A 27314-nucleotide genomic window follows, 5' to 3' on the forward strand; every position below is an offset into this window, starting at 1 on the left:
TTTGGAGTCAGGGTCAGCCATGATGCAGCACCCCTGGGACGGGGGGCCATGCTCAGAGGTCCAACAGGGTCAGCTTGGTGAACCCCAACCTTCCAATGAACAACCGGAGTCTTAACTTTTGATGACCTTTGCCACCCAGCAGTGAGGGGAAAAAACTTGCTGAATTAGTTTACTTTACATTTACATGTCCTGCATGTATGAGATGGCCTTATCCAGAGTGACGTATAAAAGTGCTTTGAAGTTTCTATCAGTGAATACATCACCACTGATTCAATAGGTTACAGACTTTGGGAGGGGTTTTTTAGTTTATTTTCTTTAGTTGAATTAGTTGATTTTGTTCCAGGTAAACTAAATTAGCACTAGATTTTCCACTAGGTAAACTAAATTAACATACAGAACTGCACAGAACTTCTTTAAGACATGTAAATGTAAAATTACTAACATAAGTGTCAAAACACTGAACCAAGCAAAAACCAGCTAGGCGTGTTATAGACTTTGTTACAACCAAAAAAAAACTACATTTTATTCAAGTGTCAATATTGGATGGTTTGTTAACAAAGCAATAACACAAAGCATTAAATAATTAGTTACATTTACGCAACCTCTTTCATACACATTAGATTTATTATAGCATATTATAGCATAGAGCAAGCTACAAAATTAGCATATTTACTACACATTCTGTCCAGTGGAAAAAGCTGCTAATATATTTCAAGAAAATAAAAAAATATATATTTTGTGAAGTAAGCAGAGAGTAAGAATTAACTTAGAAATAAAAATAAAGGTCATCAAATGTCGCTATCACAGAATATTCATTTTGGAGTCTTTTGATGGAATAGAAAATAATCTAAACGTTTTATCTGTATTTTTATGTAAAGCAAACAACTATAATTTACAAACATTTATAGTTTATTTAAATTTTTAGAGACATTTTATTAAGAAGCTAATCATAAAAAATTAAATAAAAGTTGAAAATATTACCTGTGTATATTTGGTCATGTGACTAAAACAATTAAATGTTAGAGCAAGAGTTAGATGGCGTACACAGTGTTCGGGGGGTCAGAGGGGATTGTGGGTAACTCTGTGATGGCATACACAGTGTTCGAGGGGTCAAAGGGGATTTTGGGTAGCTGTGCAGTGGTGTACACAGTGTTTGGGGGGTCAGAGGGGATTGTGGGTAACTGTGCAGTGGTGTACACAGTGTTTGGGGGGTCAGAGGGGATTGTGGGTAATTGTGCAGTGGCGTACACATTGTTTGGGGGGTCAGAGGGGATTGTGGGTAATTGTGCAGTGGCGTACACATTGTTTGGGGGGTCAGAGGGGATTGTGGGTAACTGTGCAGTGGCGTACACATTGTTTGGGGGGTCAGAGGGGATTATGGATAGAGGAATAGTAGAGTAATATGCATTTTCTTCAGTATTTGAATATGGTGTGTGGTCTTTAATCTCATCATAGTGGGGAATCTAGAATAATAAGAAGGAAAGTGTCTTATAAATCCAGAGATAAATAAACTGCACATTCCCACAACTCTCAATCTGAAGTGGCTTTTAAAACAGACAGAACTTCTTATTAAACAGGAAAGTCATGTTCACTCAGATACTCACTTCTGAAAGACTTTCCAGCACATTTCTGTCCAAGAGACCTGTGAAAGAGAAAATCATGTGACTGACTGTTTAAAAAAAACTCTCACTTATTAAACAGCTGATTGTGTAATTAGTGTCAGTTTAGATTTAAGAAACATAAATGATATTTTGTTTTTCCAAAACAAACACATATCAGTGTATTTTCTAGAATCCCAGAGAATCCCATTTAAAGAGAAATAATGTTTTTATTTGTAATCTTTTAATGAACATTATGCCATCTGGTGCAGATGAAATGTACTATATTCTCTTTTGTTTTCCATTTTGAACAATAGAAGGTGTTCTAGTGATACAGTTCTGTTTTTACCTTGTGACCTTTTACATCTAAGCTTGTAGAAGATCAGCACTAATCCAACAGCCAACAGCAGGAGCACAAAGACGACCACAGTGATGATGATGATGTTGATGGAGGAACCGGCTGAAAAGATCAGAGGAGAAAGGAGCTGATGATGAAGCTCAGTCAAATTATGCAGGTGATGAATGTGAATGATGCTGATAATCAAAGTGAGAACTCATTTTCCGTCATGAATTTATTTTCATTCTTATCACTGCAATGTTGGTCATTTGTTCACAGGGAAGACTTCAGGATGCTTTTTGGGATGCATTCTACCAACTAGGATAGTATAGCAACACCATAGCAACCAACTGGAATATAACAACCACCTTAGAAAACTTTAGCAACCATATGGGAAAGCATAGCAACCAGCTAATAACACCCTAGCAATCACCTGAATTATCAGAGCAACTACCTAGCAACACCTTAGCAACTACCTAGAATGTCAACTAGCAAAAGTCCCCATAGCAACACTCTAACAACTCCCTGGAATACCATACAATCACCTGACAACACCCTAACAAACATATGGAATACCATACAATCACCTGACAACACCCTAACAAACACATGGAATACCATACCAACATACAAGCAACCACCTGGAATGCCACAGGTTATCAGAGCAACCATCTGTAATAGAATAGAAACTTCCTAATAATAACAAATCAACTATCTGGAATGCCACAGAAACTGCCATGCAACACTCCATCAACCAACTTGGATAGCACAGCAACCATTTAGCAGTACCTTAACAACTAACTGGCTTAGCACATCTACCACATAGCAACACGGTAGCAAACAACTGGGTGCATAATAACCACTTAACAACATGACAGCTACCAAGCAAAACCCTAGCAACCAAATTATTTAGCTTAGCTATGACCTTTCAGAACAGAGAACAGACCATAAATGTGTGTATTGTAAAGTCTTACCAGACTCAGATTTGGTTAATGTGCCGTCTGGACTCTCTGGTGTGTCGTCTGTTACTTCTGTTTACAGAAACCATAAAGTAAAACTGTGTTCATAAATTAATGGACAAAAAAACACAAATCATAACACTGACTGTGGTTTCCTCTGAACTTTGTGGGTTTAAAAAAATTCCTGACATAAAGCCTGTCTTCAGCTAGATTTCCAAACAGATATCAAGCAGCAGTAAGAGTCATTATACCATTTAGAGGAACTATTTTTAACTGAGTTATTCTTTCAGTAATTCACTGCAATATGATGGTAAAAAAATCTCACCAGTACCTCGGAGCTGAATTACTGTGAAGAGCGAATGATAACTGACTGCAGTCTCTTCATTAATAACTACACAGGAATAAACTCCAACATCATCTTCTCTCACATCAGTGATGTTCACACTGAAAACTTTATTCCTCCTGTCATCAGAAATGGAGAATCTGTCGTCCTGGTGCGGTTGTGTTCCGCTGGTCCGGATCAGTTCAGTACCAGCGATAGTGTCCAGTCTGTAGAAGGACTTGGTGTTTGTTTTAAACTCTACTGGATAGGAGCAGCTGATCATCAGAGTCTGTTCCAAATAACCTTTTACTGTTTTTGTCCCACAACATGGATCTGTCAATCACACACACTGAATTAGTGTAGAATTATTTCTCTCCCAGCTGTCATGAGTTCAGCTTTTACTGAAATCTATATTCATGTGCTTTATGTGTACAAAGGAGAACAACGTCCCTGTGATTCTGCTCTAGAAGCAAAATTAACAGGGTTACATTTTAAATATATTACACTTCACCTGATTTTATATTTCTGATTTTCAGGCAAAATCTCTACATTTAAATCAATATTTTTATTTAATTATTAGATCAGCTGAACCTGCTGGGTTTATTGTGGAATATATTTAAAAATTAAAAAAATGTAATGACTAAATGTATCAAATGTCAAAGATCTAAAAATTTCTCACCACTTTTCACTCTCAGGTTGATGTTGTGATTCCACCCTCTGATCTCTCCAATCTGATACATTCCAGTATCCTGTAAACTCAGGTTTCTGAATATCAGTGAAATGATTCCTTCAGTAAAAGAGTAAAACAGAGAAAATCTGTCCTTATGAACCCCTTTCTGTAAATCTGAGACCTGAGCTGTTATTAAATATTCACACTCTGTTTGTGTTTTTATTTTGCAAAAATACACAGATGACCTGATACTAATTGGGTTTTTGATTTCAATTACAACACGACCTCCAGGGTAACTGATCACATCAATGCAGTTCACTGAACCTGTCAATCAAAATGAAAGGATTTCAGTCATCTTTCTGATAATAAACACCTCCAAATTCTCTCAGTACTACAGTTCAGCATTAAACTAACTGCAGCACAAATTCATAATGATTCATCAACTCTGGAGTTTGTTATTTAATGTATAATAACTGACCTGAGATCAGGTAGAAGGTGATGATGAGGAAGAGCTTCTTCATTCTGAACTGAATTAAAGCTTCACTGATGTTCACAAAATCCTCTCTAATCATCTAAGGAGAAATGAAATGAAAATATGAAAACTGCATATCATCATTTCTACATGTCTCTGCCTCCACTTCTCTCTGGTTTGGTCATTTCCTCTTTCTGTAGCATGTGTCTGTGTTGCACAACTTCACAGTCCTCCTACTGATAATGTTGAAACATCGTCATCTATCAGTTGATCAATTAAAAAAATCACAATCAAAAAGATGCCAAAGCCGCCCTAACCCCCCCACAAACACCAGTTGAGAACACCTCTTTCTTTTTGCAATCCTATCTCTCTCTCTCTCTCTCTCTCTCTCTCTCTCTCTCTCCGTCTCTCTCTCTCTCTCTCTCTCTCTCTCTCTCTCTCTCTCTCTGTGTTTCTTTTTGTGGTAGGATTGAAACAGCTTTCGTGGTCTTTGACTGGTGAACACACACACACTTCTATTTGGTTATTTCCTCTCTCCTGTATGATGGATGTGTGTTTGCTATTTGTGTCTAAGTTTTTACCATCAGCACTAATGTCCAGATAATTCCAGAATCAGGACAGTATGTTAGTAGACTGCAGGTCAGATATGTCTGGAATTATGTCACCCTGATATCTGATATTTTACTGCCACTGCAGTCAGAGTTACAGTAGAACAGACAGATTTTGGTTCAAATCAACTTGATGATAATAATTATCTTTTTCTCCACAGTCAGCTCTTATGTTCCAGATCTTTCTTTACTGACAGATCACATAAAACAAATTTGAAACGAAAAACTAATAATATCTGCACAACTGCTTGACAAAAACATGTGCTCATCTGTCCAGCTGTTTCTCAACTGAATCAGTTTGTACAACAGTTTGAGCAACTGACTTTAGCAACTGTTTAGCAACATTTTCTGTGTACATATATACACAGTACTGTAAAAATGTGAAGAAATTCTGTAAAATAAGAATGCTTTAAAAAATAAAAGTGTTCATAATGAATTATTTTAGGTAGACCTGCACACAGTTTATGAAGGAATTGGCAGGTAGGTTGTTCCAAACATCTTGGAGAACTAACAAGAGATCTTCTGTAGATGTAGGCTGCTTCAAATCCTCCTGTCTCTTCATGTAATCCCCGACAGACTGGATGATGTTGAGATCATTACTCCTGACCAAAATTCCAACTCCATTTGCACAAATGCAGCCACAAACACGCAGGAACCTCCACCATGCTTCATTGTTGCATTTAGACACTCAGTATTGTTCCACTCTCCAGGCCTTTGGTGAGCATCCTGCCTCCTGCTACAGATAAATATTTCAGGTTTTTTTTCCATCAGTCCAGAGACCTGCTGCCATTTTAATGCCCTTAATTCTCATGTTTTTGTTCATAGTTGAGTCACTTAGCCTTATTTCCATATCAAAGATATGGCTTTTTGGCTTCAATTCTTCCATGAACACAAGTTCGGTCCAGGTTTCTCCGTACAGTTGATGGGTGTACCTGGTTCCACTGGGTTCCTCCAGCTCTTTGCTGATGGCACTGCTGAACATCTTCCAAAGTGGAAGGGAAGTAAGCATGATGTGTCTTTCATCTGCTGCATTAAGTTTCCTTGGCCACTGTGTCTACACTTTTCAACAATACCAAATGTTTGTGCTTCTTTATAACAGCTTTTAGATCTTTGCTTGGGAGAGACCTTTCTGATGCAGTAGACCTTGTGTCTTGTTGTTGTGCTGACTTTCACAACCTCCACAAACTGACTTTCACAACCTAAGCTTGGTCCAGAGTTTGTTTGTTCCTCCCCCAGGTATTCCTACACAGCTGTTTCTGTTTCACTTAATGACTCTGTTTCAACTTACATATGAAATTCTTATTAGCACCTGTTTGATATAATTGGTTAATCTGAATTTGTGCAAGTGTAAGAATTGCTGCCGGTTTGATGCCAAAAGGTCTTCATACCAAATACTGCTTTAATTTCATTTTTTGTTCTGTTCCCTTAATTTGCATTTTTTTAAATAGATAAAAATAAACAAGCAAAATCTATACTATTTAAAATCATTCCTACTTTACACCATTTCTTCACACCTGCCTAAAACCTGCACAGTACTGTATGTATGTATGTATGTATGTATGTGTGTGTGTGTGTGTCTGTGTGTGTGTGTATTTGTTTAGCCAAACCTTTAGAGAAGTTTAAAGAATGTTTCGACAGTTTAGAAGATTTGCCAATAAATACACATCTACACTTCTCTCCCCACACAAAAACATTCAATTAATTTAACAGTTTAAATGATTTAATGACAATGTGTAAGATTTAATGCAGAAAAATACTTTTATTTAAATAATTGTAATTGGAAACAATTTATTGACATAGTTGGGTGAAAAAAGTTAAATTCATTTAAAGAAGTAAAGATACAGTAGACATTTCAAAAATAATTTCTACTGTACTTCTAGATTTCATCATGGAGAAATCTGAAGTTGAAATCTTGATGATGTCACAGCCATCAGTGGTGGGAAATTCGAGAGAACAGAAGTGACAGTGCTGTGTCAGTGGGAGGGATGGTGTTACTTCCTCCCGTGACATTCAGAGTGGCATTAACCAATCATGTGTATCTTTGGCTCATGTATGTGTAAGAGATGTTCAGTTGCTCTGTGATGTAGCGTGAACATCAGATGGAAAAAGTGACAAATAGTCAAATATTTTATCTTTTGGCAAAATTAATTTTTTTTTCTTTTTCTTTTTTTTTTATAGCTAATTAAAGTTTACTGTAGAGCCGGACCAAACGCGTTCATATCTGCTGTAAATGACGTATTTCAGTTTAAATGGTGATATTCGTGTGTTTAAAGCTGCTGCTTATGGCAGTGAAGATCATAATGTTATCACTGAGTTATGTGACAGTGCACCAGTTACAAAATGTGCTTTCTGACTTTAACGTGTCTCACATATCCTAGGATAGATAACCAAGTGTCACCTTTCTCACACCTGAAGCGTTTACACCACTGTATAACATTTCAGGAATTTCCCATAAACTACATTGCTGACTAATAAAGCAGATATAAGTCCTTTACTCCTCTTCTGTCTTCTTGTATAAATGCAGAACATGTATATAATGAGTTTAGAATTAGAAAATATTTCATTGTAAATAAATACACAACATTATCAAATACTTTTGATGATATTTGGGCTGAATGTCTTATAAAAAAACAAATTCTGAACCACCTGATTTGAATTCACATCCCTGAAGCTGGACATGTGGAGAATGCATGCACAGATTTAGATGATAACAGGAAACAGTTTTATATTGCTTTCATTTACCTTCTTAATTACCTATATGATTAATCACCTTATATTGCTGGAATAAAATGGAATTTGTAAGTGATTCACTCTGAGCTCTCATTCAGATTATTAACAGAATTTGAAACTATGGTGAAACACGGCTAGACTTACAGTGGACTGAATCTAATGAACTGGAAATAGAGTGTTGTCTAGGCTCTGCTGAACTTAACCTGATTGGATGGTTTTAGGATTTAGGCTCCAGAAGAAAGAATATAATTGTTTGTTGTTGACATCTAGACTCTAGACCAAATCTGATGGGCTGGTTTTAGTTGGTATTGGCCTGTAGACTCTGGTAGACTGAATCTGATTGGTTGCTGTTGGCCTGTAGACTCTGGTAGACTGAATCTGATTGGTTGCTGTTGGCCTGTAGACTCTGGTAGACTGAATCTGATTGGTTGCTGTTGGCCTGTAGACTCTGGTAGACTGAATCTGATTGGTTGGTGTTGGCCTGTAGGCTCTGGTAGACTGAATCTGATTGGTTGCTGTTCAGAATTAGACCCTGGTAAACTGAATCTGATTGGTTGGTGTTGGCCTATAGACTCTGGTAGACTGAATCTGATTGGTTGGTGTTCAGAATTAGACTCTGGTAGACTGAATCTGATTGGTTGGTGTTCAGAATTAGACTCTGGTAGACTGAATCTGATTGGTTGGTGTTCAGAATTAGACTCTGGTAGACTGAATCTGATTGGTTGCTGTTCAGAATTAGACCCTGGTAGACTGAATCTGATTGGTTGGTGTTGGCCTATAGACTCTGGTAGACTGAATCTGATTGGTTGCTGTTCAGAATTAGACTCTGGTAGACTGAATCTGATTGGTTGGTGTTGGCCTATAGACTCTGGTAGACTGAATCTGATTGGTTGCTGTTCAGAATTAGACTCTGGTAGACTGAATCTGATTGGTTTGTATTGGGATTTGGGTTTTGGTAGACTGGACACAGTACAATGTTCTGATTCTGAGGAAAATCATTTTCATAATCAGCAGTCTGAAATAAACAGAGATGAACAGATAATAGAAAAAATATCATCCAACCATCAAATTTAAATCAGACACTGGCATTTTAAAATAAAACCATTAGATACGTCTAATAAGGGATAAATGACACACATTGTGATCGTGAATCAACAAAAATAACAAATTTCTCAGTATGTTTATGGCAGTCACTACTAGCAGTAAAAGTAAGGAAGAGCCACACATTTGCAGAAGAATTTAGAGTTTGAATGAGTAATTGAATTTTTTCCTTATTAATACAGTCATTTTCACTCACCGTGTTATTTGTTTCTGTTTTCTGGCTTATAGAATAAATAAATACGCGGATTCAAAGTTATTATCTATCTAGCAACTGGTATATAATATAGTGCATAATAAATATGGTTCATGAGAGTGGATGTCTTAAAATGTAGTAAAAAGTAAAGACTGTCTCTGAGGCCCTCTAGTGGCTGACTGCAGTACAGTTTTTAACTTCTTAACAATTATGGACACTTCGGCATGGAGTACTTTAGAAAAAAATCAATTAAAACAGCAAAGGGGTAGCAGTGTGTAAATATATGTCTTAAATATGGGGTGGTTAACATCTCTCTTAAAGTTTAAAGGATATTTTAAATTAATTTGTGGAATGATTGGGGTTAAATAATATTTTAACAGTAATGCATCTAATGCATCTAATCTAGTAGGTTTTATATACAAAAATGTTTATTTATTTAATATGCTTCATTGCTCAGTAGATTTTATCTGTAAAATCCGTATATCTGTCTGAGTGTGAGGGATGGTGTTACTTCCTACCCTGACATGTGTAAGAGATGTTCGGTTTCCCTGTGAGGTAACATCAACAGCAGCTGGAACAAATGCAGAGGCTTCATGTGTCTTGGAGGAAACACATGGCAGTGTTTGTGGTGGGAAGAGCTAGCTAGTGGGGAGTTCAAAAAAATTCAACTGCATTTTGGGCCACAAATAAAATGGAATTTGTAAGTGATTCACTCTGAGCTCTCATTCAGATTATTAACAAAATATGAAACTATGGTGAAACACGGCTAGACTTACAGTGGACTGAATCTAAAGAACTGGAAATGGAGTGTTGTCTAGGCTCTGCTGAACTTAATCTGATTGGATGGTTATAGGATTTAGGCTCCAGAAGAAAGAATCTAATTGGTTGTTGTCGACGTCTAGACTCTAGACCAAATCTGATTGGCTGGTTTTATTTGGAGTTGGCCTGTAGACTCTGGTAGACTGAATCTGATTGGTTGGTATTGGCCTGTAGACTCTGGTAGACTGAATCTGATTGGTTGGTATTGGCCTGTAGACTCTGGTAGACTGAATCTGATTGTTTGGTGTTGGCCTGTAGACTCTGGTAGACTGAATCTGATTGGTTGGTGTTGGCCTGTAGACTCTGGTAGACTGAATCTGATTGGTTGGTATTGGCCTGTAGACTCTGGTAGACTGAATCTGATTGGTTGGTGTTGGGATTTGGGTTTTGGTAGACTGGACACAGTACGATGTTCTGATTCTGAGCAAAATCATTTTTATAATCAGCAGTCTGAAATAAACAGAAATAAACAAAATCATCCCACCATCAGATTTATATCAGACACTTTATGAAGTAAAGCCATTAGATACATCTAATAAGGAATAAATGACACATTGTGATAATAAATCAACAAAAATAACAAATTTCTCAGTATGTTTGTGGCAGTCACTACGAACAGTGAAGTAATGAAGAGCAGCACAGTTGTAGAAGTATATTGAGTTTGAATGAGTAAGAACTTTCCCATTATCCTTATTAATACAGCAGAGTCATTTTCACTCACCGTGTTATTTGTTTCTGTTCTCTGGCTTATAGAAGCAGAATCTGCAAAAAGAAGGAAAACATCAGCTCTACAGGGATTTTAGCCTAAATTCCTATTACTGTTTGTTCAGTACCTTGTGTCTTGTTGTGTCTCAACTTGTAGATGAGTACAAATCCTCCCAATAGCAGCAGAAACAAAAAGACACACACAGTGGTGGTGATGATGATGATGATGATGTTGTTGATGATGATTGTAGATCCTGCTGATGACATTAAGGTGAAGATTCAGTTGATTTAAGGTGAATAATCACATCATTACAAACATCAGATATATGATGTATTTTTACACAGATGAGCTAAACCATCATATAATCAGTCATGGAGCAGATTAATCTGAAGAGTTTTACTAAAAAACACTTTACTAATGAATGTGTTGTTACTGTTTTTCAGTTTTTCTATCTTTCAACTTAATTAAAACATATGAGCTTTAGAAATTCTCTACAGTGTGAAGTACATCACTTAATCAAATTCCAATATTTCTAATTCCTGATCATGTGAACTTTTACTTTGTGTATTATAAACACCTATCAGGTTGTTGTTGTTTATTCCCTGTTGTGTAGGCTGATTGCCTGTGATGAGCTTTATCTGTATTCATGAATCAATGAAAACACAGTGAAGTCATAATGATAGATGGACTGTAACCTTTGTAGTGTTGTGGTTTCTACATCTGTTCCTTCCAGTGGCGGACCCTCATCCTTACAAATGCATTTTCAAGGCGGACTTTTCAAGAAAATCCTTTTGATTCTTCAAAATAGTTGCTAAGCTTTTACAAGAACCATTTATGCTTTTGGGTTTTCTTTTTTTTTTATGGATTTTCAGTTTGCCTTCGTTCCAGATCCCCGGGGTGGACTGTGGTTTTTTTTGTTTTGTTTTGTTTTTTTGCTGCAGTGAAAGGAAACTTGTGAGACTGAATTGTGTTAATTTGTTTTTTTTCCATATATGTAATGTAATTTTATTCATGTTCACTATAAGAGTCTGTGACACAGTGCACTGTTATACAGTGTTTCTATATTCGCTGCGTCTCATTTCGGATGCTGCGTCCTCCGGAGATTGCAGTTTGCTGCATACGACATCAAGAATGTCTTTATTGAGAAAAGTAACTGTAATAAAATGGACTATTCCTTGTGAGGTGTGAAATACTGTAGAATAATTTCTTTTTTACTTTGTTATTTAACGGTTGATTAGTATCTATTGCCGTGGCGTCATAATGATGCTATAGAGGTGGATTAATTCAGGAAGGACACCAGTGAAGGCCTAGGTGTGAAATGCATGGCCCACCACTGATTCCTTCGAACATATTCTTAATTAATGAGCTGCTGTTTCAGTCAGCTCCAATAATATAAATTCTGGTTAAAAAAATTCTGGTTAAAAATTTTTTATAGCAACCACTTAGCAACACCCTAGCAACCAACTGGGTTTGTGTATCTACCACTTAGCAGCATATTAGCAAACAACTAGGTGCATAGTAACCACTTAACAACATAGCCACAACCTAGCAACACCCTAGCAGTGGGTTAGCCACAACCTAGCAACCAACTGGGTTAGCACAGCACCAAGCAAAACCATAAGCAACCACCTAGCAGTCACCTAGAATGTCATAACAACACCCTAGCAACCATCTTAATATGCCTAATTACCACTTAGCAACCAACTGGATTAGCATAACCACCAGCTAGCAATTAAAAGTTGGTTAGCATAGCTATGACCTTTTAGAAGAGAACAGACCATAAATGTGTGTATTGTAAAGTCTTACCAGACTCAGATTTGGTTAATGTGCCGTCTGGACTCTCTGGTGTGTCGTCTGTTACTTCTGTTTACAGAAACCATAAAGTAAAACTGTGTTCATAAATTAATGGACAAAAAAACACAAATCATAACATTGACTGTGGTTTCCTCTGAACTTTGTGGGTTTAAAAAAATTCCTGACATAAAGCCTGTCTTCAGCTAGATTTCCAAACAGATATCAAGCAGCAGTAAGAGTCATTATACCATTTAGAGGAACTATTTTTAACTGAGTTATTCTTTCAGTAATTCACTGCAATATGATGGTAAAAAAATCTCACCAGTACCTCGGAGCTGAATTACTGTGAAGAGCGAATGATAACTGACTGCAGTCTCTTCATTAATAACTACACAGGAATAAACTCCAACATCATCTTCTCTCACATCAGTGATGTTCACACTGAAAACTTTATTCCTCCTGTCATCAGAAATGGAGAATCTGTCCTGGTGCGGTTGTGTTCCGCTGGTCCGGATCAGTTCAGTACCAGCGATAGTGTCCAGTCTGTAGAAGGACTTGGTGTTTGTTTTAAACTCTACTGGATAGGAGCAGCTGATCATCAGAGTCTGTCCCAAATAACCTTTTACTGTTTTTGTCCCACAACATGGATCTGTCAATCACACACACTGAATTAGTGTAGAATTATTTCTCTCCCAGCTATCATGAGTTCAGCTTTTACTGAAATCTACATTCATGTGCTTTATGTGTACAAAGGAGAACAACGTCCCTGTGATTCTGCTCTAGAAGCAAAATTAACAGGGTTACATTTTAAATATATTACACTTCACCTGATTTTATATTTCTGATTTTCAGGCAAAATCTCTACATTTAAATCAATATTTTTATTTAATTATTAGATCAGCTGAACCTGCTGGGTTTATTGTGGAATATATTTAAAAATTAAAAAAATGTAATGACTAAATGCATCAAATGTCAAAGATCTAAAAATTTCTCACCACTTTTCACTCTCAGGTTGATGTTGTGATTCCACCCTCTGATCTCTCCAATCTGATACATTCCAGTATCCTGTAAACTCAGGTTTCTGAATATCAGTGAAATGATTCCTTCAGTAAAAGAGTAAAACAGAGAAAATCTGTCCTTATGAACCACTGTCTGTAAATCTGAGACCTGAGCTGTTATTAAATTTTCACACTCTGTTTGTGTTTTTATTTTGCAAAAATACACAGATGACCTGATACTAATTGGGTTTTTGATTTCAATTACAACACGACCTCCAGGGTAACTGATCACATCAATGCAGTTCACTGAACCTGTCAATCAAAATGAAAGGATTTCAGTCATCTTTCTGATAATAAACACCTCCAAATTCTCTCAGTACTACAGTTCAGCATTAAACTAACTGCAGCACAAATTCATAATGATTCATCAACTCTGGAGTTTGTTATTTAATGTATAATAACTGACCTGAGATCAGGTAGAAGGTGATGATGAGGAAGAGCTTCTTCATTCTGAACTGAATTAAAGCTTCACTGATGTTCACAAAATCCACTCTAATCCACTAAGGAGAAATGAAATGAAAATATGAAAACTGCATATCATCATTTCTACATGTCTCTGCCTCCACTTCTCTCTGGTTTGGTCCTTTCCTCTTTCTGTAGCATGTGTCTGTGTTGCACAACTTCACAGTCCTCCTACTGATAATGTTGAAACATCGTCATCTATCAGTTGATCACTTAAAAAAATCACAATCAAAAAGATCCCAAAGCCGCCCTAACCCCCCCACAAACACCAGTTGAGAACACCTCTTTCTTTTTGCAATCCTATCTCTCTCTCTCTCTCTCTCTCTCTCTCTGTCTCTGTCTCTGTCTCTCTCTCTCTCTCTCTCTCTCTCTCTCTCTGTCTCTGTCTCTGTCTCTCTCTCTCTCTCTCTCTCTCTCTCTCTCCCTCTGTGTTTCTTTTTGTGGTAGGATTGAAACAGCTTTCGTGGTCTTTGACTGGTGAACACACACACACTTCTATTTGGTTATTTCCTCTCTCCTGTATGATGGATGTGTGTTTGCTATTTGTGTCTAAGTTTTTACCATCAGCACTAATGTCCAGATAATTCCAGAATCAGGACAGTATGTTAGTAGACTGCAGGTCAGATATGTCTGGAATTATGTCACCCTGATATCTGATATTTTACTGCCACTGCAGCCAAAGTTACAGTAGAACAGACAGATTTTGGTTCAAATCAACTTGATGATAATAATTATCTTTTTCTCCACAGTCAGCTCTTATGTTCCAGATCTTTCTTTACTGACAGATCACATAAAACAAATTTGAAACGAAAAACTAATAATATCTGCACAACTGCTTGACAAAAACATGTGCTCATCTGTCCAGCTGTTTCTCAACTGAATCAGTTTGTACAACAGTTTGAGCAACTGTCTTTAGCAACTGTTTAGCAACATTTTCTGTGTACATATATACACAGTACTGTAAAAATGTGAAGAAATTCTGTAAAATTAGAATGCTTTAAAAAATAAAAGTGTTCATAATGAATTATTTTAGGTAGACCTGCACACAGTTTATGAAGGACTTGGCAGGTAGGTTGTTCCAAATATCTTGGAGAACTAACAAGAGATCTTCTGTAGATGTAGGCTGCTTCAAATCCTCCTGTCTCTTCATGTAATCCCCGACAGACTGGATGATGTTGAGATCATTACTCCTGACCAAAATTCCAACTCCATTTGCACAAATGCAGCCACAAACACGCAGGAACCTCCACCATGCTTCATTGTTGCATTTAGACACTCAGTATTGTTCCACTCTCCAGGCCTTTGGTGAGCATCCTGCCTCCTGCTACAGATAAATATTTCAGGTTTTTTTTCCATCAGTCCAGAGACCTGCTGCCATTTTAATGCCCTTAATTCTCATGTTTTTGTTCATAGTTGAGTCACTTAGCCTTATTTCCATATCAAAGATATGGCTTTTTGGCTTCAATTCTTCCATGAACACAAGTTCGGTCCAGGTTTCTCCGTACAGTTGATGGGTGTACCTGGTTCCACTGGGTTCCTCCAGCTCTTTGCTGATGGCACTGCTGAACATCTTCCAAAGTGGAAGGGAAGTAAGCATGATGTGTCTTTCATCTGCTGCATTAAGTTTCCTTGGCCACTGTGTCTACACTTTTCAACAATACCAAATGTTTGTGCTTCTTTATAACAGCTTTTAGATCTTTGCTTGGGAGAGACCTTTCTGATGCAGTAGACCTTGTGTCTTGTTGTTGTGCTGACTTTCACAACCTCCACAAACTGACTTTCACAACCTAAGCTTGGTCCAGAGTTTGTTTGTTCCTCCCCCAGGTATTCCTACACAGCTGTTTCTGTTTCACTTAATGACTCTGTTTCAACTTACATATGAAATTCTTATTAGCACCTGTTTGATATAATTGGTTAATCTGAATTTGTGCAAGTGTAAGAATTGCTGCCGGTTTGATGCCAAAAGGTCTTCATACCAAATACTGCTTTAATTTCATTTTTTGTTCTGTTCCCTTAATTTGCATTTTTTTTAATAGATAAAAATAAACAAGCAAAATCTATACTATTTAAAATCATTCCTACTTTACACCATTTCTTCACACCTGCCTAAAACCTGCACAGTACTGTATGTATGTATGTATGTATGTATGTGTGTGTGTGTGTGTGTGTGTGTATTTGTTTAGCCAAACTTTTAGAGAAGTTTAAAGAATGTTTCGACAGTTTAGAAGATTTGCCAATAAATACACATCTACACTTCTCTCCCCACACAAAAACATTCAATTAATTTAACAGTTTAAATGATTTAATGACAATGTGTAAGATTTAATGCAGAAAAATACTTTTATTTAAACAACTGAAATTGGAAACAATTTATTGAAATAGTTGGCTGAAAAAGTTAAATTCATTTAAAGAAGTAAAGATACAGTAGACTTCTTCTACTGTACTTCTAGATTTCATCATGGAGAAATCTGAAGTTGAAATCTTGATGTCACAGCCATCAGTGGTGGGAAATTCGAGAGAACAGAAGTGACAGTGCTGTGTCAGTGGGAGGGATGGTGTTACTTCCTCCCGTGACATTCAGAGTGGCATTAACCAATCATGTGTATCTTTGGCTCATGTATGTGTAAGAGATGTTCAGTTGCTCTGTGATGTAGCGTGAACATCAGATGGAAAAAGTGACAAATAGTCAAATATTTTATCTTTTGGCAAAATTAGATCTGAAAAAAAAAATGCAGGGGTAGTGGGGTGTGGTGATGGTGTAGGGCAGCGGTTCCCAACAGGGGGGTCCCGGCCCAAAAGGGGCCTCAGTGATCTCTGCGGGGGGTCGCATCATATTTTGAAAAGTGTTGAGCAGTGAGCATTAAGGAGAACGATCATATTACATTAGCTAATTTTATCCATGATCCCCTGGCTGACCAAAAAATGGACAAATTTGTAATTCGTCCTCCACAAAAACGACAGAGTCCCACTGGTATGCCTACAGCAGCTGATAGTAATGATTCAGGCATACTGGACCCAGATGAGGAAGCTCCCACCAATTCAGGTTGCAGTGCTAGCAATACTGGAAAGACAAAATGCAGAAAATACCAAGATAGTTACCTGAACTATGGTTTTATTTCATTTTCTCATAGCAAAGAGTCCCTGCCCCAGCCACCGTGCATTATCTGCGCCGAAGTCCTTGCTAATGAATGCATGAGGCCGTCCAAACTAATGACATTTTCAGACAACTCATCCCCAATACCGCGACAAGCCCAGGGCAGTTTTTGAGTGCAAGGCAAAAGAGTTGACACACTCCCAAAATGAGATGAGGGAAATCACAGCTACTGACAAGAAACTTTTAAAAAATATCGTATACAGTTGCTGAAAAAACGCCAATGCAAAGAAAGGGCATACAATTGCAGAAACTTTGATTTTGCCATGCGCAACAGAGATTGTCAAGGAATTATTTGGAGAGGAAAAGTCAAAACAATTGGCTAAGATACCATTATCAAATAATACCGTCAAACGTTGCAATCCAACAATGTCGGAAGACGTGAGTGGTCAGCTTTCTGCGCGACTTCGTGGCAATAACTTTGCACTTCAAATAGATGAGTCTACCAACGTGTCAGAGATGGCACAACTCCTCGCATACGTTCATTATGAATGGGAAAACGAGATAAAAGAAGATTTTTTGTTTTGTAAAGAGCTCCATACCAAGACTACGGCAAAGGATATTTTTGAAACTTTGGATAATTTCATGAGATCGAATGAGATAAACTGGAGCAACTGTATTGGGATCTGTACTGATGAAGCTGCCGCGATGACTGGCAGGCAGTCCGGGGTAGTTTCGCGTATCAAAGAGATCGCTCTGCTTGCTGTTTCAACGCACTGCTTTCTGCATAAAGAGGCGCTTGCTACAGTATCAACACCTTTCTATGCAGCTGGGTACTGGATTTTCTGACCAACAGGCCACAGAATGTAAAATCCAGTAACACTCTCTCCTCAACCATCATACTGAACACTGGCATTCCACAAGGCTGTGTACTGAGCCCCTTCCTGTTTTCACTGTACACACATGACTGCAGCCCTGTGCATGGTTCTAATACCATAATAAAGTTTGCAGATGATACAACAGTGATTGGACTCATCAATGACAACGATGAGGCAAACTACAGGGAAGAGGTAAAGCACTGGCCGAGTGGTGTGCCGACAATAACCTGCTCCTGAACACCAGTAAAACCAAGGAGCTCATTGTGGACTTTAGGAGGAGAAGGGGTAACACACACTCCCCTGTGTACATCAATGGGACGATGGTTGAATGTGTTACCAGCTTCAAGTTCCTGGGGGTCCACATCTCTGAGGACATCTCTGACATCTCTCCAACACCTCCAGTCTGCTCAAGAAAGCATCCCAGCATCTCTTCTTCCTGAGATTACTGAGGAAGAATCACCTCTCTATGGACATAATGAACAATTTCTACCATTGTGCAGTAGAGAGCATCCTAACCAGCTGTATTACAGTCTGGTACAGGAACTGCTCTGCCCAACGTAAACCGCCCAACGTATCACTGGGACTCCACTCCCTGCCGTTGAGGACGTCTATAAGAAACGATGTCTGTGTAAGGCTCACAGCATCGTGAAGGACTCCTCTCACCCTGCACATAAACTGTTTTCTCTCCTTCCCTCTGGAAAAAGGTTCAGATGCCTAAAAGCCAAAAGCAGCAGGCTAAGGAACAGTTTTTATCCCACAGTGGTTACCTTAGTGAAGTCAGCTTCACTAACCTCCTTACAGGGACAGTAACCTCCCCCCACACACTGATAAACCCGGCAGTGATGTAATATATCTCTGTAAATACTCTCTGTACATTCGTTTGTATAGTCTGCACATAGATATGTATATTCATATAGGTATATACAGTAAGTGTGTATATGTATACTCCCTGCATATCCATCCAGCTGTAAAGTTATTCATATTTATTCATATGTATATTTCATACTATTGCATACACTGTAAATTCATCTATATATAATTTCTGTATATTTCTTATTCTGCACATTCATATATATCTGTAAATTTACAATTATTCTGTACATTAATTTATATATTGTATGCACAATATCCATCCTTGCTCACTTTATACTCTATATTCATATATATATTTGTAAATCCAATTTATATATAGCTTTTATTTATATATATATATCTGTATATATGTATATATAAACTTTGTGAAAGCCAAAACCATTAACTCCCAGTTATTCTGGCACTGATTACCATACCCTGCTGATGCACACTGATGTGAGGTGGCTGTCCAGAGGGCAGGTGCTGACGCGTCTGTTCAGCCTGAGGGAGGAGTTGCGTGACTTTCTTGCGGACAAGAGACCAGACCTTGCAGAGTTTTTGGATGATGACAAATGACTTGCTCAACTCAGCTACTTTTCAGACATATTCAGTGAAATGAACAAGCTTAACAGAGCAATGCAAGGTGCAAACAAACACTGTGGTGCAGCATGAACGAGTAGAGGCTTTTAAAAGAAAACTACACATGTGGAAAACCTGTGTCTCCTCTGGAATCAGTGACATGTTTGAGCACACCCATGCATTTACTGCAGACAGACATTTGAATTTTAAAATCATTTAAAGTCAAATAATAGTGCATCTATCAAAGGTCCTGGAGAAATTTGATAGTTATTTCCCAGCTGTATCTGAGGAGCAGGCAGCTGATTTTCTGTGGATCAGAAACACCTTCACTGAGAACATTGAAGCAAAGCTTCCAGCTACTCTGCCATCAAGACTTGTGGAAGAGCTTATTGAAATATCCTCTGATGCCAGCCTGAAAGCCCATTTCAGTGAGGTTCCATTGGAATCATTCTGGTCTGAAATTGCAGAAGAACACCCAGTCTGTCACACGGCTGCAATGAAGGTGCTGATTCCCTTTAGCACCACCTACCTTTGTGAAGCTGGGTTTTGAACCATGACAGCCCTAAAAACAAAATACAGGGCCAGACTGACCATAGAGGATGATATGCATCTTGCCCTGTCAAAGATCTCTCCACGCATTGACAAAATTATTACTCACTGCCAGCAGCAATCCTCACACTGATTGATAAAGCCTCACAAATAACATGCAAGTATTGAGGATCCAGATAGCAGTCATTTTGTAATAGCCTATATTCATTCTTTTTTTCCTACACACCAGTGAAAATACTGATATTTTTGTTATTGTATTTCAAATAGGGCCAATTTATAGGCTACTCCTAGGCTTATGTTTTTAAATTACAAATGGCCTGCTGATGTTTTTGTTATTGTATTTTCAATATTATATATAGGCTATTATTTGTGCATAAACATATCTGGTTATAGTAATAAACATACTGTATGTTTGAAAACATATTTTTGTCATCCTTGCTGCAAGCCTACAAGAGCGATAATATCATTAAATGTGAAGGGGGGCCCTAAAATATTTTCTTGGGAAAAGGGGGTTCTCAGACAAAAAAAGGTTGGGAACCACTGGTGTAGGGGGTGTTGGGGTGGAGCACAAGGCTGTATCTCATTCACCCCTAGTGTTTTTTTCCTGGAGTGCTGAATTGGCCCTCCCTACTCTGCCTCTGATTGGTTTAAGTTCATGCTCTTTTCCTCATTCAACCAATCACACTACTGATACCTAACTTTGAGGCTCTTCAGTCTCCAGGCACTTTCAGAGGCTATGCCAAGGAACAATCTAACAGTATGCAAACTGTTGAAGTTTTAATGTTGGTGGTTAGGTAAGCCTGCCAATTAATTTTTTTTTTCTTTTTAGCTAATTACAGTTTACTGTAGAGCCAGTGATATTTGTGTGTGTGAAGCTGCTGCTTATGGCAGTGAAGATCATAATGTTATCACTGAGTTATGTGACAGTGCACCGTTTACAAAATGTGCTTTCTGACTTTAACGTGTCTCACATATCCTAGGCTAGATAACCAAGTGATTGTCACAGAAGAAATGGAAGAAATGCTAGGGCCTCTCAGAGATGAGTGCTGCATCCCATATCTTGACGATGTGCTCTGCTATGCAAAGACATTCGATGAACATGTTGAGGCACTCCGCAGAGTTCTCCAGGCTCTCCAGCGCCACGGAGTGAAATTGAGACCGGAGAAATGCGAGCTGTTCAAACAAGAAGTCAGGTATGTGGGCCACCTTGTGTCAGCTGAGGGGATCAGGATAGACCCTCGTGATTTGGAAGCTGTACGAATCCTGGCAAGTAAAACAGCACAGACAGTTGGTGAGATGAGGAAGCTAACTGGATTCCTGGGCTATTACCGCTCATATATTCGGGATTTTTCCCGGATTGCCAAACCGATCTATGAGCTGCTTCAAACTAAGCCAGGGAAAGGCCAGATCCCAGTACGAGGTAGAAGTGCTGGAGGATCACAGTTACCCTCCCTAGAACCTGTTAACTGGACTGTTGTACACCAGGAAGCCCTTGAACAATTGGTCACCCTGTTGACAAGCCCACCTGTTTTGGCATATCCTGATTTTCACCTGCCCTTCACCCTACATACCGACGCTTCAGACCAAGGCCTAGGAGCAGTCCTATACCAGCGCCAGAATAGCAAACTGAGAGTCATCGGATATGGGTCAAGAACAATCACACCAGCCGAACGCAATTACCATCTGCACAGTGGGAAACTGGAGTTCCTTGCACTGAAATGGGCAGTGTGTGAGAAGTTCCGCAATTACTTATACTATGCTCCATACTTTACTGTCTATACGGATAATAATCCGCTGACTTATGTCCTGGGGATGGCAAAACTCAATGCAGTTGGCCACCGGTGGGTTGGTGAGCTTTCAGATTTCCGATTTGATATTAAATACAGGCCCGGAAAGTTAAATGTAGACGCAGACACTTTGTCCTGCCTACTTCTGGATATAAAGACATATGAGATGACTTGCACTGGGGAAGTCACAGATGAGGCAGTGCGCGCAACATGGGATGGGAGTCAGGCAGCTAAGGGCAAGGACGTAGCCTGGGTGGCAGCGCTTAATATGACCTCCTCTGAGCTGCTACAACAGTCTCATTCCAACATACTGGCCATCATAAGGATCTTGTGAAAGCTCAGCAAGAGGATAGAGCCATAAACCAGATAAGGGAGTTAAAGCTGTCAAACACCAACTTGACAGAAGCAATCTGCAAAACAGTGAGAGGAGCTGCTCAAAAGCTGCTTCATGAATGGAGTAGACTGTACTTGGAGAATGATCTCCTTTACCGACAAACTAATGGGCAAAAGCAGTTGGTCCTGCCCTCCAAATACAGGGTGCTCGCTCTGAAATATCTGCACAATGAGATGGGACATGTAGGTACAGAAAGAGTCCTCCACCTTGCTAGGGAGAGATTCTACTGGCCCTTTATGGCAAAAGAAATAGAGGATTATGTCACCTGGAAATGCCCATGTATTAAGGCCAAGAAACCTGCCACACAGATCCATGCGCCAATGGGCAGCATCACGTCCAGTTTCCCTTTAGAGCTTGTGTGCATTGACTACTTGCATTTGGAAACCAGCTGTGGAGGTTATGAGTATATTCTAGTGGTGCTTGATCACTTCACCAGATTCGCACAGGCATATCCCACAAAGAACAAGAGCGGAAAGATCGCTGCCAAGCAACTGTTTAGCGACTTTATACCCCGGTTTGGGTACCCCGCCAAACTGCATCATGACCAAGGCCGGGAATTTGAGAACAAACTGTTCCAAACATTGCAGCAACTGTCGGGAGTAGGTCACGCCAGGACGATGCTGTATCACCCGCAAGGCAATCCAGCTGAGCGGTTAAACCGCAACATAGTCCAGATGTTGAGGACGCTAACTGAAAGTGAGAAACTGCGGTGGAAGGATCACCTCACCTTATACACACATACAATTGCACCAGACATGAATCAACTGGCTATTCACCCTTTTTCCTCCGCTATGGCCGTCATCCACATCTCCCAGTTGACTTGCTCTTTGGGTTACCTGGAGAAAAGAAGTCATATTCGCCTAGAGGCTATGCAGAAAAATGGGCTGAGAGAATGTCAGAAGCCTACCGAATTGCCAGTGAAAATAGCAGGAAGTCCAGTGCAAGAGGAAAAGTCATTTATGACAGGAAAGCAAAAGGAGTGGTTTTACAACCAGGTGACCGGTTGCTGGTTAGGAGGCCCAGGCATGGGGACTAAGACAAGGGGATCGAACATCCACACAAAAGGGCACAGATGAGAGTGATAACTCTGATTCAGATGATGATTACCACTCAGGGTACTGGTTAAGAACCCCTTCAGAGAGACGGGAGACAGAACCTCCTACTCATCATGAGCAATCTACCTCACCTCAGAGGAACCTCATACGAGACTGTGCAAAAGATGGGGCAGCTCCAGAACCTGTAAGGAACACAAGTCATACTGTACCTGAGTATTCACCAGGCCTTATCCTGCCACCTACAGGAAGTGAAACTGACCAAAACCGATAGGGACCTACATGACCTCACTAGACCTATGGAAGAGAATAGAGGCAACCAGCATGTGGAGCCTGGCACTGAAAGCCGACCCCTAACCCCTCGTGTTAAGCATAACCACACAGAACAGAATGTCGACACGTGACAGAAAGCCAAGACAGTTCCTCACCTACAAAACATTAGGTGAACCATCAATGCAGTCACACACTAATCTTAACTTAGTTTCTGCTCACTTGTCCCCATACTTGCCCATCACTCATCCCTTTTCACTCACATACCCGCCCTTGTCATTAATTACCCCAATGAATATACCGGGTTCACAACCCATCTTGTACACCCAGATCCCGTACCTACCATATACACCCCATACACCAGCCACATACTGTATATTCCACCCACAGTGGTTTGCACTTAAGTAGAGGGTTGACTACCAGAGATGTTTAGAAATGAAGAATCATTTGAGATGTTTGGTTAATGTTTTGAAGGAATTTCAGGAGCCATTCTTATTTTGTCAGGGAGCGTGTGATGCCCACGAATGTGTGCCCACATTATGAATTAAATATTTGGTTTCATGTGGTTTATTTTTGTATACATGCTTTTCTCAATATGTACCTTTTTTTGTTTCCAAGATTTATTTTTGTGTAAAATGTCATGTAAACAACATCAACTGTAGAGGGGGCACAATGAGACTAGTTTGACTATGCATTGCGGGGGATTTCCCTCATAACTGAGGAAAATTTAATGAAGGCAAACCACAGCTCCTGTGTAATCCTTTTGTTCTCCACTTTTCAGGTGGGTAATATGGTTAAAACTTGATTTTTAAAACTGGATTTGTGAACATTCAGAGACAATTTTGGTGTTAGTGTGGAGAAGTTTTTCGCAAAACTTGATAAATGCTGATTGTGCAAATGTGGCACGGCACCATGCTAATGTTAGTTAGCAAATGTAGCACGGCACCGTGCTAATGTTGGTTAGCAAATGTGACGCAGCACCGCGCTAACGTTAGCAAGTAGTTATTTTTGTGAGGCTAGTGTAAGCCATGCGCTTACATTGTCATGAGTTTAAATGTGATATCTGGCTCCATGTATTTCATTGTTTTATATGTATATGGATTTTGTATTAGTTTTAAAATGATGTTAAGAAATGTTTAAATATTAAATTCATAAGTCAAGATGTGTTAGTGAAAAGGGTTAAAATACAGTGTTAAGTAAAGCCATGTTATTTACAAGTTGCTGTGAAGCATGTAGTCCAAGAAGCACTGAACAGTGTGTGTTAAAGTGCATTTAAGGTGCAAGTAACCAGTATGCTAGTCTGGAAGGTGAAGTAGAGATGTGAAAATGGTACTGTAACAGGATGTGTTTATTTTGGTGATTTATGTGTTTTGGGCCTGAAGACACCCTAATATGTCTAGAAAGACAGTTAATATGTGCAGTGATAAATGGACAATGCTAACAGTGCGATGAATAACATGCAAATAAATATAACTGAGGAAAATTTAATAAGGCAAACCACAGCTCCTGTGTGATCCTTTTGTTCTCCACTTTTCAGTTTTTTCTACAGCTGTCTACGGGTGCCACAACCCGGTACCGTTACAAATGCATGCACAGATTTAGATGATAACAGGAAACAGTTTTATATTGCTTTCATTTACCTTCTTAATTACCTATATGATTAATCACCTTATATTGCTGGAATAAAATGGAATTTGTAAGTGATTCACTCTGAGCTCTCATTCAGATTATTAACAGAATTTGAAACTATGGTGAAACACGGCTAGACTTACAGTGGACTGAATCTAATGAACTGGAAATAGAGTGTTGTCTAGGCTCTGCTGAACTTAACCTGATTGGATGGTTTTAGGATTTAGGCTCCAGAAGACGTCTAGACTCTAGACCAAATCTGATGGGCTGGTTTTAGTTGGTATTGGCCTGTAGACCCTGGTAGACTGAATCTGATTGGTTGGTGTTGGCCTGTAGACTCTGGTAGACTGAATCTGATTGGTTTGTATTGGGATTTGGGTTTTGGTAGACTGGACACAGTACAATGTTCTGATTCTGAGGAAAATCATTTTCCTAATCAGCAGTCTGAAATAAACAGAGATGAACAGATAATAGAAAAAATATCATCCAACCATCAAATTTAAATCAGACACTGGCATTTTAAAATAAAACCATTAGATATGTCTAATAAGGGATAAATGACACACATTGTGATAATGAATCAACAAAAATAACAAATTTCTCAGTATGTTTATGGCAGTCACTACTAGCAGTAAAAGTAAGGAAGAGCCACACATTTGCAGAAGAATTTAGAGTTTGAATGAGTAATTAAATTTTTTTTCTTATTAATACAGTCATTTTCACTCACCGTGTTATTTGTTTCTGTTTTCTGGGTTATGGAAGCAGAATCTGCAGAAAGAAGGAAAACATCAGCTCTACAGGGATTTTAGCCTAAATTCCTAGGCTGAGAAGTGTGTGTTAGCATGCTGGTGTTTCGTGTTTGTTCAGTACCTTGTGTCTTGTTGTGTCTCAACTTGTAGATGAGTACAAATCCTCCCAATAGCAGCAGAGTCACAAAGACACACACAGTGGTGATGGTGATGATGATGATTGCACCGGTGAAGTTGGCTGCCGTCACGACTGCTCCTACCACTTTTTCTTTGTTTTTGTCTTTTAAATCAAGTTTCAGTACAGACATACCGGCTAATTCTTCAACATGGAGTACATTCGTTACAATAGAGATACTCTTATTTCTATTGGTGTACAATGTACTCACAATTCGACGTTTTTGACCCCGGATCCAAACTGGCAGAGTGAGATCCTGAGGGAGAACAAAGGACGCGACCCAAAGCGGCAGCCCCGAGGGAAACATGCCGGCGTCAGGAACAGGCTGAGAGCCCGTGCACACCGCACACCTCTGCCTAGCATCCTGCTCGCCAACGTCCAGTCACTGGAGAACAAGCTCGACGACCTCAGGGCCAGGGTAAAGTTCCAGAGAGACATTCAGGACTGCAATCTCCTCTGCTTCACCGAGACATGGCTGAACCCAGCGGTGCCAGACCATGCCATCCAGCCGCCCGAGTTCTTCTCGGTTCACCACATGGACAGAACACTGGATTCGGGGAAGTCAAGAGAAGGCGGCGTGTGTTTAATGGTGAACAGCAGCTGGTGCGACAGCGTGAGCATTGTTCCTCTCACACGCTCCTGCACACCCAACCTGGAACTACTGACTATCAAATGTCGTCCTTTTTTTCTTCCTCGGGAGTTTACATTGGTCATAGTCAGCGCCGTTTATATTCCGCCTCAGGCAGACACGGACACTGCTTTATGTGAGCTGCATGAAGCACTCATACAACACCAGACTCAACACCGGGACGCTGTGCTTATTGTGGCGGGGGACTTTAATAGTGCCAACCTCAAATGCACACCGCCGAACTTTTACCAGCACATCAGCTGCCCCACCAGGGGTGAAAGGACACTGGACCACTGCTACACTATATTCAGAGATGGCTACAAGGCACAATCTCGCCCACCATTTGGGAAATCCGACCACGCCGCCATCTTCCTCATGCCAAAATATAAACAAAGGCTCAAGCAGGAAGTTCCGGCTCAGAGGGAGGTCTTACGCTGGACGGACCAATCAGTGGCCGCTCTACAGGACGCTCTGGAGGACGCAGACTGGGACATGTTCTGGCGCAGCTCTGATGACATCAACATGTTTACGGAAGCGGTTGTGGGATTCATTGGGAAACTAGTGGATGACAGTTCACGAGACTATCATCGGAATGTTTCCCAGTCAGAAGCCGTGGGTGGATAAATCCATCCGCGATGCTCTGAGATCCCACTCCGCTGCGTACAACACGGGGCTCGCCAGTGGAAACATGGACGAGTATAAAGCTGCATCCTATAGCGTGCGCAGAGTGGTGAAGGAGGCGAAGTGGCGCTATGGACAGAAACTAGAGTCACAATTTCAATAGAGATTAGAGACTCTAGGAGTCTGTGGCAGGGACTAAGGAAGGAGAATTATGTCAAAATGCTGTTTGTT

At 39.5% G+C, this 27314-nt stretch overlaps 2 protein-coding genes across 5 annotated transcripts in view; both read right to left on the bottom strand.

The window, feature by feature from the left end:
- Positions 1-4662, bottom strand: part of LOC131347146 (CMRF35-like molecule 8) — a 4729-nt gene extending 67 nt beyond the window's left edge. The window contains exons 1-7 of one of the 3 annotated variants that reach the window (XM_058381072.1): positions 4365-4662; positions 3896-4210; positions 3226-3549; positions 2910-2966; positions 1948-2058; positions 1605-1642; positions 1-1463 (exon numbers count right to left, since the gene is read on the bottom strand). The exon at positions 1-1463 is cut by the window's left edge and continues 67 nt beyond it. In XM_058381072.1, coding sequence (XP_058237055.1) covers positions 1032-1463; positions 1605-1642; positions 1948-2058; positions 2910-2966; positions 3226-3549; positions 3896-4210; positions 4365-4458 — 1371 coding nt within the window. In that variant the 5' untranslated portion in view covers positions 4459-4662 and the 3' untranslated portion in view covers positions 1-1031. The remainder of the gene's footprint in view (positions 1464-1604; positions 1643-1947; positions 2059-2909; positions 2967-3225; positions 3550-3895; positions 4211-4364) is intronic. The other 2 variants (XM_058381073.1, XM_058381074.1) reach the window with 2 other exon arrangements.
- Positions 4663-6866: 2204 nt separating this feature from the next.
- On the bottom strand, positions 6867-14046 carry LOC131347148 (uncharacterized). Of its 2 annotated transcripts, none has more exons than XM_058381077.1 (7): positions 13774-14046; positions 13305-13412; positions 12638-12958; positions 12322-12378; positions 10643-10768; positions 10531-10571; positions 6867-10259 (listed from the first exon to the last, which is right to left on the bottom strand). In XM_058381077.1, exons 1-7 carry the CDS (start codon positions 13814-13816, stop codon positions 9921-9923), a joined length of 1035 nt encoding a protein of 344 aa, XP_058237060.1. In that variant the 5' UTR covers positions 13817-14046; the 3' UTR covers positions 6867-9920. The 2 variants fall into 2 exon arrangements, with proteins under 2 accessions (XP_058237060.1, XP_058237059.1); XM_058381076.1 differs by having other exon boundaries at positions 13305-13619.
- Positions 14047-27314: the final 13268 nt, after the last annotated feature.

This window comes from Hemibagrus wyckioides, linkage group LG26 (genome assembly GCF_019097595.1).
Source record: "Hemibagrus wyckioides isolate EC202008001 linkage group LG26, SWU_Hwy_1.0, whole genome shotgun sequence".
NCBI classification, from domain to species: Eukaryota; Metazoa; Chordata; class Actinopteri; order Siluriformes; family Bagridae; genus Hemibagrus; species Hemibagrus wyckioides.